At 39.6% G+C, this 14,071-nt stretch overlaps 1 protein-coding gene across 2 annotated transcripts in view; it reads right to left on the minus strand.

The window, feature by feature from the left end:
* Positions 1 to 14,071, minus strand: part of LOC124297309 (uncharacterized) — a 71,195-nt gene that overhangs the window by 29,084 nt on the left and 28,040 nt on the right. For both annotated transcript variants that reach the window (XM_046748210.1, XM_046748209.1), the window contains exons 3-5: positions 7,970 to 8,080; positions 4,173 to 4,344; positions 100 to 229 (exon numbers count right to left, since the gene is read on the minus strand). In XM_046748210.1, coding sequence (XP_046604166.1) covers positions 100 to 229; positions 4,173 to 4,344; positions 7,970 to 8,080 — 413 coding nt within the window. The remainder of the gene's footprint in view (positions 1 to 99; positions 230 to 4,172; positions 4,345 to 7,969; positions 8,081 to 14,071) is intronic.

Here is a 14,071-nt window from a genome sequence, read left to right on the forward strand (position 1 = left end):
AATAACTGGTACACTTACCTTACAGCAACCGAGACAAGCTGGCTCCATTTCGGGGAAACCGATTTACGGGTAAGTGTTAGATATTCTCAACTCACTGACCGACATCTACGATGTGCTGTAACGTTGGGAAGCGACGTTTAACCCTCAAGGAGATTCGTTGCAGCGTGATGACGTAGGCGAGCACCGCGTACCTGACGATGTTCCGACGCATCAGCCGACCCCTTTCATCCTGAAACATCGGTAAAGAGAAGTAACGATAACGATCGTGGTAAACGAGATCAATCATGCTGTTTTGGTCGAAGATGGATGGAATTTGGAAGAGGGACGGCGTGTTGCCACTCGTCGCAAACTCCAAGCCCTTGGGAGTTGCGATTTCGTCGAAGAAGAAGAAAACTCGAGACCAGTCGGCGATCATTCGGCGGCATTGACCTCCAACTTCGTTAACTCATTTGGATAAGGAAGCTGCACATTTCTCTTACGTAACGACCGGCGACCATTTCCAGTTCTCGCCGGATCGGTGAACTCTTACTGCCCACCGATGAACAACACACTCACTTTTACGCAACCCAACGTCTCTCAAGCTGCAGGGCAAACTCGACACGCTCGTTATTATATCTCTTTCGTCGTTTCTCCTGTGTATAATTCATTCTATCTACACTCTCCAAAAAATAACACCATCCATAGAAGCGTCTTGTCCAGCGTTCAAGAGTGGCTTTGGACGTAACCAAGGTCGTCCGTTGCTGGATTAGAAAGTCTATAATTCATGTCTTTGGACAATTTCACTTGTGCTTTGAAATCCCATTTCTTCCTTTATCGTTAGACCAGAGTGAACACCTAAGATCCTGATTTCGACACAAAATCAAATCTCCGATTCATAATCACCGCAATTAGACTCATGAGTACGTCGAAATTCTGGGTGAAACGTTAAAGCTTTGAGCAGGTATGTAAAAGGGGCAAAAGACGAATAAAAATTGATATCAAAGCAGTCTGTGAATCTTGCTTGGTATCCATGAACGGATCTGAGCAGAGATCTCTTATCCTGAGTTGAATTTATTGCAGACATTTTCGGACACGTATTTATGACTAACTTTTTATCGCTTGTTTCTTGTTCAGCCAAGATGGAAGAAAATTGTTTTTAAAAAATTGAAAATAAAAATAAACGGATACTTTCGCGAGGTTTATAATCCTGTTTTCGATTCCGCAGCTTTCCGAGTTGAAAAGACAGGACGAACCTTTATCGACTTTGGTTCACGACCTCCAACCGGAATGTTGAACCCTGCACCGCTGTAATCAACACCTTTCTCGCCATTGTCTCACCGATTTTAAAATTACACTCGTAGAAACGCAAATGCTCGAACAGCTCGGGTTTATATCGATTTCTCTTTCAGCTGGATTCTAACTGGAAAAAAGCCAGAAAGTGAAAGATTGATTTATGTGTAAGTTCACTTTCCGGCTTACGCGCTCGGTCGGAATTAATCGACTAGATTCGCAGAGCAAATATAATGCATCATTTATTTTCTCCCAAAAATTTTCATGATATAAAACCTGATGGCAAAAATATCAAGCATATGAAAATCACGGAACAGTTTTGATAAAAGTGAAAACTTGAGTAGAAAATATTTAAAAATCAGTTGTTACGTACAAAATTCGAATAAAATGATCAAATTTTCTGACGAATACATTCATTTTTCAAAAAACAAGATTCCCACAGTCAGTAACATTGTTACTGTCCGTGTCTAAAATTCATGCCTTGAATTATAAGAAGAGTTGAAACGCGATCGAGTTTCAGGTTTATACTGTGGCAAAAAATTGAGTAAAAGTGATGTAAAAAGGGAATAAAAAAGGAAAGAAAAAAGAAAAATTGGCGAGTCGGGCGAGCTCCAACCACGTGGCAGATGAAGTGCGCAAAGTAAAATGAACTGGTCGCGTGTCAAGACTAATTTCGTGGCAGCGGGTCTGATTCGAATCACGTTTCCTGGTCGCGACTCTTGCAGGACTTTCCCTACGCCGACGCGTTCTATTCGGCAAGATACAAGTAGCGGCGTCGATTCGCGCATCACGACGCCTCTGTGACGTAGTTGTTGTAGATATAATCGAGGCTAACGGCTCGAAAGAGCGAAAAAAATTTTATCACTAGTGCAAGAAATTAACCACCTGCGCACGGCGTGGATTCAGGGATATTACATAGTTATTGAGCACAATGTTTAACAGTCGTCTAGTTGTGGTGCACAATATTGTGCAACAGGATAATGGATATACGTCGTTTGTAGATGAGGTAATTAAGGAGACAATCGCTTTATTGAATATTAATAACTAGCACGTGGGTATAATCGAAAGAAAATAAAATTAGGAAAACTGTCGTGTAGATAGAGGAGAAAAAAAAGTGATGATTACAACGATGACGATGAAGTTTTATACAGTCTGACTATCCCGTTACTGTTGCGTCACAACCGCGTTCAACGTTCGATTTTGGTATTCTGCGTGTCGAGATGCGTGTTACATTTTTACTTATAGTTTGGTAGATTTCTTTTTTCTTTTCTTTTTTTAATTGAAAAAATTACATATTTCATTTCTCGTTGTGAAAAAACTTTTCCAGATGGATTGGTGGAAAAGTATTACGTTCTTGTGGGAACTGCTAAATCGACTCTTGACATGCCTCACTTTGGATGGTGGTTTCACCCCCTTAAAGTGCTTAATGGCGGATAAAAAGAAAAGACGTGTCGCTTAGTTTTTAGTCTACTGTAACATATTAAAAAAGAAATGAAATCGCAGAGATCGATCTGGGTTACCTTCCTCGTTAGATATATACGCGTTATAATTCGTCATTGCGCTTTTAGTAATCTAAAATAACTGTTTCTCTTGCAAAAAGGTTACTTCCAATTACTCCGTGAATCCTGTCACTTTCTACAACAAAAGACGGCCGCATTGTTCACGAAACAGCCTTTCTTCTCCGATGATCTGATCCACAAATTACTGACCAGGCGTTCGTTTATCACACCGCGGTGATCGTTAAGTGAATTCTCTTTGGACTTGCATGTGAAAATTCTCGCCTTGGAGATACGGGTACGAGTGAGATGGGAGTCGACATCCCGTATATCGAGTGATCAGAATCAATTACCAACGAAAGGAATGCCTTCGACGTCCATTCATCAATATCGATGTGAATTCACGCAATTATTGAAGAACTCGTCACTGATCTCTTGCGGCAGCCTGCAACCACTCTCAGGGTTCATCTAAACAAGATTCGAACATATCTAGTCTAAGCAAGTTCCTCCGGGAATTCGTGCCTGCAGCAAAACCGCAGAAATAAACGATGAATGAAAAATCGGAGTATAATGAGTACGAGTCGCTTCTGCGAATTCAATCGCCAGTCCAATTAACTTGACGGGTAAATTATATCAGGCATTAAGTAAGCAAGGAGGAAAAGTAAATGTGGACGCGTTGGTAATGGCATTAAATAATCGAACTCTACCATTACGCCAACTCTCGTTTATATAGTTGGGACCATTGAGTGGGGACCAAAACAGAAACCGGTTCGAAAACAGCTGTTGCGGAATGAAAACCCGAAGTCTCGTCCAGGTCTTGACTATGTTGTATCTAAAATCGAGCGATATGCGGGGGTTTCGAACCGTGTTGCACATTTCGTTGGAACAGCTGTTAAATCGCCATGACACCTTTCGATGTCGTTAACCCAGGTGACAAGTGTCAAGTGCCAGAAGCGGCAAGTGACGTCACGTTTACGCGTGTCTAAGTGCCACGCCTAACGAATGGATCCACTGCCATTGATTCTGACGCCCATCACCACACAACAAAGCATCACACCGCTCTTTCATCTATAAGACAGAAATTCCACCTTGGCATAGATTCTACACATCTGTACGTAACTCGGGAGATGTGGAATCACGGAGTGATCGCAAGTACCCGCACCTTTGGCTTTAAACTTTTCACCATTTTCGAACTTTGAGACAAGTGAAACGAGAGGAAAGCAAGCATGTTCGTTAAATGTTGTTCCTTCGTTTTTTTTTACGTCCAATCGCAGATGGAGGGCTTCCGATTTCGATAGCTTTCGACGAGTGTGCCAGTCGGGGAAACGGTGAGGTGAGAAAAGTGGAAAACCGATGCGAAGAACAATGACGATTGTCAGTGTTTAAAAGAAAATGGCGTGTACTCACGTTTCCTGGAATAGCAGCGCTGATGAAAAGCGCCAGGTTGTCTGGCCAGGGTAAAAGTTTGTACTGCTCCCACCACCTCTTCACGACCAGACTCACGTAAAAGCCCAGGACGAAGGACATTGGGATGGATTCGCTTGAATTTCCAAAGTAGTGTCGTATCCTTTCGAATATCCTGTTGACAAAAGCATTGTTCCAATAATTACGGGGCGATGGGCAAAAGCTCGATTAGATCGGACTCGGAAGAAGATTCTATCCTCAAATCTCGAGGTATGATATAAAATTTTTTACGATCGCCGCAGTACAATGATCAGCTAGTCTTATAACGTGCCACGAGAATCTTCTCCGTTAATTATATAACGCAGAAGCGTTACGTTCAACACACGGTCTTTGTTCAGCTTCGGATTCTTTCGCTACTGCACTGGTTTAAGTGGAGCAAGGTCGAGGCAACGCGGCACATTTGAAACGGGTTCCCTTTTCCTTCCAACACACGCCACGCGCTTGCAGTCCAATAAACTTTGCTCACGCCATAAAGCTTTTCGCGTCGTCAACGAGAAAATTGACGAGTGTCACTTCGTGCGGTTGAAACCAATATCGGAGAACCTCGACCCTGCACGTCGTGCACGTCGGATCAACTCGGAATGACCATCGTCTCAGAGACGGTGAGTGAAATTGCACTTCTCGGCATTTCTTTATTACTTCTCGTTCTTCCGATGCGATGTTACGTTTAAAATGCAGTCGTTACAGCTTGATTTGAAAGTTACGAAGCCGATCCGATACCGATAATTCTAACTGAATAGCTAAACAATGATACTGCATCCGTAATGGTGCTCCGATTAACTGGAATGACGCGTGTCAGGCAGTTTACGGAAATTTGTAAATAAAATTGAAAAACAGAATTCCTTGCGATGACGCCACGACGAGTAAAATGGAACTTCGTTGGGTAAAGAACCTTTTCTTTGACGAAATCCAGGTTCTGGAAAAAGCTAACAATCAACATTTCTTCGAACCACGGACAGTCCCGTTTTAAAAATCTCCGTTCGAACCGTCAAACTCCATATGGATTAAAAAAACAAATCAGCTTGAAAAAAATACGACTTGTTGCACACTTTAATGCCTTTTACAGTTCCATCAAGCTCGAGCAGTGAGTAATCAGGGGTAATAAATATCCCCTTCCAATCGCGGCTAATTAGTGAAGTCGGAATCTGGAACGGACATAACGTTCTTCCAGTGATAGAACAGAAAGAGAGAAAAAAACCCAGTCCGCTTGGTTTACCTATCAAATAAGAGTTAGTCAAAACTGATAAAACATTCTCGACGACCTTGCGTACGAGACGATATTCCAAGCTTCAACAAATCGCGTCTGCGTGTTTAAGCCGTTGGGTACCTTAGCCTGCAGCTGCACATTAACTGGAATCTTGAATACGTTCGATTCTACGTAAAGACGCATCCTGCTTACAGTTAGAACAATATTAGTTCAGCTCGGTACGAGATGCGTCAATAGTTCCTTGCCGGAGAGGCGATCCGTTAGCTCGACGGAACTTCTGTCAAGAGCTGACAATAAGTGCAGAGCTGACGATGAGAGCAAACTAAGGTTCGCGGCTTTATTATTTCCCAAGAATTTAAATCCCTCGGAGGTTCCGCAGTCAGTTAGCAAAGGTGGTCCGTGTGGTCATGTCCATTTTGCGAAACGCCTCTGCTGATATTATTCGCGATGATCCGTCTCGCCTGCATCATCCGAGCATGTATTTCCTACGCTTGATTCATCGGACTCGATGTTATAAGCAAGTTGTATAAATATACTATAGCGTCCTAATAGGTGGTCCTCATTTGGGGGTCGGACAAATTTTTTATTGGGATATCCCTCAGATTTTTTTCAAATCATTTAAAAACAATCTGTGTAAAGTTGAAAGCCTCTACGTCATCTTTCACGCAGATTTTCTTTTTTTTTTTAATGATTTAAAACAGATCTGGGGGGGCGTCCGAATGAAAATTTGTCCCACCCCCAAATAAGGACCACCCTAAATTACTGCAGGCAACGTTAGTCTCCGTGCCTGAAACAGGGCCTAGAATATTGTTATGCTCTTTCGGTTGCGAATGTTGTTTCAATGCTGCCGATTCGTTCGCGGAAAGAGAGCGAATTTTCGACTCGCTTTGCCACTTTCACTAACGCTTCGTATCCACGCCATCGAATGCCCGTATAACATGATCGCCGATCCGTTCGAGAAAATATTGCAGCGCTGTTTGAAAAAACGACAGTTTACCAAGAATCATTGAACTCTGTGGACACGCGTTACGATAACTCATCGTGACGTCCGAACATTTTCACGTAATCATCATTACAGAGACATTTGTCTGAGGATCGGAATAATTAGATACAAGTGGTTCGAATTGTCTCATTTTTGGCTATTCTGAGAAGTAGTGATCGTTGAATCGATACCCTGTCCGAAGTATAAATCATTTTGCAATTGTACGAGTGTGATTTTTCATCTAATTTGCGACTCGACTCACGTGAGAAAAATTTGTGAAATCCTTTATTGAATATGGTCATATATTCTCCCAAATCCATCATTTTCAAGTCTCATTTACTTCTCATTATTACTTAAAATCAATCTTCCGCAATGTAGAATCGACGTAGGAATGTTTTACCGCTAATTAACAGACGGCGTAAGGAGAGGATCTACCAGATTGCAAGTTGTTGGGACGTTCACGGACCTTTCACCGAGATGATACGAACACGTTCCCAAATAGATATAAGATGCGTGAAGGGAGTGAAATAAAAAAAGTTCTAATTTTAGTGACGAAGATTAAAAACGAGATTCGTTTTCTTCGTTCTCGTTTAATTTTTTTTTTTTCTGTCCACATCTTCGTACTTCTGATGCAACTTTAAAACGCCTGATCCATCCGTTCCCTCTGAACCGCAACGTCTGGGTCTAAAAAGAGCCTGTTAACTTGAATCCGATTTACTTTTTTCTTTATCCCTTTCTCCAATTTACGCCGAGATAAATAACGGGTTGCGTCTTTTAAATTTTATTTCTCTTCTGCTCGCTTGCCAACCAAGTTTTTTTAATTTTTTTTTTTCTCCCTCTTCCGAACCAGCGGAGCTTCTCGACGCAGAAAGTAATTATCGAGTCGACCGTTCCATCACCCTTTAAGGAACGCCTCAAGTCTATTTTTAAAAATTCGGGTACATCGTTCTTTGCTCGTTTTTGTTTATTAATCTCCGATTCCCGTTCCTTCATCGGTGTTTCCAAGGAGTGCACTCTCTTCTCTTGTACCTTGTGAAACCTCCACTTCGTTTCTGTTCTATGTCCTTTTTTCCAGGATTTATCAATTTCCGATCCAACGGTAAGCAGGAAGCAAAGTATATCGCAATTATTCGCTCAACGTTATTCACGATAAAACGTTTCACGTAAATTTAATTGCAAATATGATATTTCCCTACATGTCGACAGGTTTTTCCTGGTCGTAAATTGAACTGAGAACAAATTCGAGCCAAGCATTCGTTGGGCTGTGATCGGATTGCAGTCACGATACAGCTAGAATTACGATATAAACGACAACAGGAAGACCAAACGATTGTCGGGAAGTCAACCATCCCTTAGGTTCAAATCGAAATTCCGAGATGATTTATAAATTGATTTGACAATAATAAAATACCGTTCCAAAAATATAAAAATTTTACCGGTGTATAATGGTCGTTGCAAAGAACGTTTCATTGGTTCTCAGTAGCAGCGCGTAACGGATCTCGCTAAATATATAGGTGTTAATTTCATAGCTTATGTATACATGATACTTACTTTTGCTGGTCTTCGTTAAGAGCGTATCGATACGTGAAATTGATGATGTAGTAAACGATGAGATAAGCTATTAGCTCCCGCCATATCAATTTGTACACCGATCCTCGCCACCTGGAACAGAGGATAAAAAAAAAAAAATTTGTCATCAATTTTCACTGGTTATTTTCATCACTTTCTTACCTCATTCGCGCACGTGTCAAATGAAAAAAACGCTGAATTGCGTACAGCGAGAATCAACGCAATTAAACAAACTCTGCGTGCGGTGAGAAAAATTGAGTAAAACAGGTATCGTTAAAAAAACTGTTTGAAAAATTAACAACATCGACATCCGCGTTACGCAAACGCGTATAAAGTGCATGCCTCAGCTACTCAACGGATTGTTACGCTTGTTTACAGCATAATAATCAACCGTCAATGCAGGCCTGCGTTGATGAAAATTGTAGAATTTGATAATTCGTTATTGCTTGTTTTATCCTCCGCGAAGTTTCACGGAAATCACGCTCGTCTATGCCTAGGAATAATGGCCGGGTAACCTGGGCGCAGGTTCAGGTGATGCAAAGAGCGGTGCCGTTAACGGATTCTTAAAGGCTGTGTGCCAAGAGAATAATTGTACGATGCCAAGCGGGCATGACCTTTCTTCTTTCGCTGGTTCTAAACAGTTTTCAAATGCCGATACGCTCGACTGAACCAGATCAATGACCATCAATTTCCCGGACCAAGGTGCAACCTGCCTTCCAGCTAACTCTGCAAAGACCAATCAGACACATACACGTGTATGTGTCGCATTTGCTCGTATCAACGTTTCGGGTATTCGATAAACCGGTACAGAATTTAATTTAAAATAAGTGAAGTTAGAATTTTTTTAAATTATAATGACTCAATGTTTCGATAATTGCAATGGCACTTTATCAACGTCTTCATTGGAAGATCGATGCTTTGTTTACTCATGTTTTTAAGACGGAGCTGGAGATGAGAATGATAAAATCTGGAGAGAAGATGTTCAGTTGCATTAAAGCCAATTCCTTGCGTACGGTTTTACATAATAAAAAGTTATAAATAGTGACAAAGCAGATTCTGCGAATGTTTGAAACGCGTTAACGAAACATGTGCAAATATTTAGCCAAGTTATTCGCGTCGGATGAAAGTTTTCTCCGTAAATTATTATAAGAATCGACGCTCCCCGTCATCCTGATCACAAAAGTTACGAGAAAAAGAGAAATCTTGACTCGAATCGCAAGGCTAGAGATTTTTTTATCATTTCTTTCTGCTTTTCTCACTTTTAATTCAAGTGCGATACACAACCGAGTTGCGAAAATGGTGCACGGTGTCGGAAGCCGGTGGAATAATCGCGCATCCCATGCGAGAATGAACGAGACAGCAAAGTGTACGTGTAAATTTAACACGTGTGTGAGCATCGAGACCCAACGGACATCCGGTGAATTGAACCACGTGTGCAAAGACCGGAACCACGCTGCAGTTCGTCGATGGCAGCCTCGCGTCTGATAGAATTTGAGAGAAAATTTAAAGACGAAGGGGCCGAATGGCGAACCGGAAAGAATCGAGTGAGAGTAATTTACTAGAAAATACCAGTCTTGTTATAAAATATTGTGGGTTTTTTTTCGTGATATATTTCAACCGCTAAAAAATCATGTCATTTGATTGATTTTTAACTGAAGCAAATTTACGTTTCGCCGAGAAAAAGGTGCCTTTCAAAGTGGAATTAAATTTATTAAACATTATTACTTGTAACGATTAAAAAATAAATTTGCTCACGAAATCCTTTGGAAAGTATAAATTGACCCGCAATATTTTCGCTGTTAATATCGACGAAAATCAAATTTCTACATAATTTCAACTTTAACCTTGAATAACTTTTGCAATAGTTGAGTTGTCAAAAAATTACAAGAGACGTTTTCTGTAGACCATCGAATTCCCTACAAAAATGTGTATCGGACATTTATGTACATTACCTCGTTACTGAGCTGAAAAATTCAAAAATAACTAAAATGATTTCGGCGTGTTGATTGAATGGAAAATGAAAAATTACCTTCAGGAACCACTAAATATTACCATTAAGGGCTAAAATTATAACTTTAAACGTGTGACTTTGAAGAAGAAAGAAAGTCGATATTTTTTTACTTGAATCACTCTACCGCATAAATTTATTTTTTTTTTTTTGGTTTTTTCGTTGCTTTTCTTTTCCGTGCACAGAGAGAGAGCCGATCGCAGACCGGATGTGCCGGTCTTCAAACGGGACTCGGAGGATAAGTCCAACCCAACCTGAGATTCCGAAGATGCGAGAGACCTTATCCCGCTAGCTGTTATTCACTTTCAATTGAACACCTTCGTCGCTTATACGCTGCACATTGAGAAGAGTCGCAATCCTTTCGGGAAAAGTTGCGGGGACTCCGGGTCAAGGTGAAGCCTTAATTCGTCCCAAGAAGTTGATCTTCTCGAAAATACTTCGCGGATGTGTAATAATTTATACGTCCGCTCAATTATCGTGCGTACATGTAATCTGACCCACAAACCAAAGTATCGAAATTGTTTTTGACTCGAAAAAAAAAATTTCGAAACTATCCTGACGTGTGAAATTTAATTAATTAAATCCAGGAAATTTAAACCTCGATATCGTTTCGATTTTCCGAAATCTCTTTTAATGGTTTTGAGATTATTTTTTGTACGTAGAGCTTGCAAGTGATACTTGGAATAAATATTTTTTGCATATCGAGTTTTAAACACAAGATACAAAAGCTTTGAACTTCTAAAACAGGCTAACTATTTTGCGATACTTTTTCACTGTCTATATAACGACAGCTTAATTCCAGATGTATAAAAATCCAAAGATACGATAAAATTTGCTGCGAAAATTTAGTGAAAATAATTTTAAAAGAGAAAATAAATTTGAAATTCGATTTATCGACTGGTTAAATTCTCGTTCGAACGAACGTTCGGAACTTCGGAATAATTTTTAAACACCGATACTGCACTTGAGGCATATAAACGGAACAAAAGGCGTCGATGCAGCAGGAGGTCGAGCATAACGCCGTAATCAACCATTGTACAGTTTACTGATACAATGTATCTAGATATGTCTCGTGTACGTCAAACCGATCGTGATAAAACAATGAGAATACGAACGTACGAATAAATCTTGTTTTTACCGCTTTTCAACCGATACTTTTCATTATAGCTTGATTCGTAAGCCGTATAAACGAACGAAATTTTCCAACGAATGATAAGCGCGATAGAATACACTGTAGAAAATGATGCACCAAAACGGGATAACAATTTCACTCAATCGCTACGCCTTATTTGGGCCAAAAAAGCTTTTAGTCGATTCATCGGATCAGACCGACTTTGATCCAATAATCGATTTATTTCGATCGATACACTTGTAAAAAACGTAACCTGGAGTAAAAAATGAGAAAATAAAATTTTCACCCGCACAACTCTTGGCACTGCAGTGTTTTGTCATTTTCAACGCTTATACCAGCTTTCGTATTTCAGTCTTTGAAGACATATATGCACGTGATCACTTGGGATGAAATCTCGTTGCGTTATTGGATGACCAAGCGGAATGATAGATCTGTTAGAATATGGCGGGTCGGGCGTGACGAATCTTAGAAACCGTTTCAAAAGTACGAGACATCGGTAGCTGTAAGATTCAACCGCGTACAGCGAAAGACTCTCGACGTCGAGTAACTGGAATCATCGCGTTAGGTACACCTTGTAATAATCCATTGCAATAAAAAATATATATATTATACCGAGAATTTCGTTCGAGTAGAAATCACGCAACATTTCGTAGATATTATTACAAAACAGAAGCTAACGAATTCGTCACGAATATTTTTATATCCAAGCTTGAAGCGAAGCACTGAAAAAAATCACAATTTTTCAAACTTCAAATTGATTTCCAACGAGTCGAATTTCCAAGATATAATTATCTTTCCCAAATCCATTTTTAAACTTGCAAAATAGACGAATTTTTTTTCTAAAAATGAATCATTGCTTGGATCTTTCAAACTTCGACCAGCTGACGAATCGTTAATTTTTTTAACGAAGCAATCTTTTCACCTCTCATTTCGTCCTTGAAGCGCCTTCTGTCTTTTTTTTTATTGGATCTAGCTTATTTTTTATCAATCATCTGGAAGTATAAAAGTCGCAGAGCAAGTAAAAAATTTGACAACACGACGAACAACTTCTTCAAACAGTATGAAAAATTTTTCATCAACCGATTCGTCAGTTTGCTAAGTTTTGTGATTTTCATATTTGATCTTTCAGAAATTACTCATAAAAATTTCCACGCGTGCATTGACGATTAATCGACAGACGTAACATCGAATATCTACCAGATAATTTCTGAAAATCACGAAAGCTGCAGGTGTAACGCAAATTTTGAAACACCGAGAATTCCAAAATCTTAGTTCAAAGATTGTTTAATATTCCTTCCACTTTTCAAAATGACTCAACGCATGTGCATTGACCGTAAAATCATTTGCGGATAAGGCGGCTCTTCTCAAAGCCAAAAGCACACAACGATGTGACCGTTTTTCTTAGAATTCATTGCCATCCTTTACAACCGTCAACTAAATAACTTGCAAGCTCAAATTGACTGTGAATTAAAGAGCTAACTTGACCCGACAATCGTCACTAATCTTCGTCGTAATTTTTTCGCCGACAACAATTCCGCATCACCATTCGCTTGCTCGCAGGCAATATGACGACCATTTGCTAACGACACCCTCAAACATTCTTGACTTCCTTACGATTCCGGTAATTGGTTAAAATCTCAGTTCGTTACTCTTCAGGTAAGACGGTAAGAAATCTTTTTCTAACTTCCGTATTTATAACTATAAATAATTCACTTATATTATTAAAATAATCATTAACGATAGCTGGTATTCATTTTGCGTATACAGTTTTTAACATCTCAAAAACTTTGTGACATGCAAATTTTTAGCAGAAATGAAATTGCAGGATTTAAGATCCCGGCGCCTCGTTGAATCGGCAATGAATCAATTTACGATAATTTCCCGTCAATCGGCATTCGGATTCCATATTGAAACGAAGTCCGAGCAAATTTTACAATCGAACGAGCATCGACGAGGTGGACACTGATTCCGAGTATAAAGGTGAGAGAAAATATAATACCACAGTGCAATTTCATTCAAGGCTCGATCGGCAAGGTGCTGCTTGCAAAATCGCTAACGAGTATCACCGCTGCAGTCGATTATACGGATCGTTACATTAGTTTGCTAAACGAAGCTTCGCTCCAGTGATTTATATTCGTTGCATAGAGCAAGCCTACCTATACAAATGCATCGAGTAGTTACAGTTGGGATGTATACGTGAAATAGGCGCACGGCATCAGCGATTTACGTATTATTTCTAATCTATTCAATTTTCCTGTGTTTTTTTCTCACACAAGAAACTGCACAACGAAACGCTGAGAGAAATTTCATTTTGCTGTTACAATATTATTTGAGAGCGATGTTTAGAGCTAGATGTTTTGGGGTATCAGAAACTCTTTATTTTTTTTTTCTAGGTCTTATACTTATTAGACTACTTTTTTCGGTAACAGCCCTGAAATATTTCTAAGACCAAGAAGAATATGTAAATTTGTTTATTTATTTACGGCAAAAATAGCAACAAAATTCGTACTTTTCCACGAAAAAAAAAACCATAAAACTTAATGCACACTTATGAAAAGTTTTTCTTGTTCATTTATTTACTTATTTTCTTCGTTTGGACATGCCATTTTGGATTTTTGATTTTGGAGTTCAGCTTCGGATAATCAGCGACCCCAAAAGCCCGTGCACGCAAAATGTCAAGTTAATCGCATGAAAGGGTTAATTAACGCGTGTATCACAACACGCAGATAGGCAGAGAGTGCGTTCTTCGCTTTGTGTACCTAAAAGGTTAGCCAACTTATATCTAGGGAACTAACTAGGAACTAAACCTATACTTAGACACAAAGATACCACAGCTGTCGTTACTTATAGGAAATTACGGATAATGTTTAAATAAATATTGTTCACAGGCAACTATTTGTCGTGACTTTACAGTTTACAGGCTTTCGTTTTATTTATTCATTTG

This window comes from Neodiprion virginianus, chromosome 2 (genome assembly GCF_021901495.1).
Source record: "Neodiprion virginianus isolate iyNeoVirg1 chromosome 2, iyNeoVirg1.1, whole genome shotgun sequence".
NCBI classification, from domain to species: domain Eukaryota; kingdom Metazoa; phylum Arthropoda; class Insecta; order Hymenoptera; family Diprionidae; genus Neodiprion; species Neodiprion virginianus.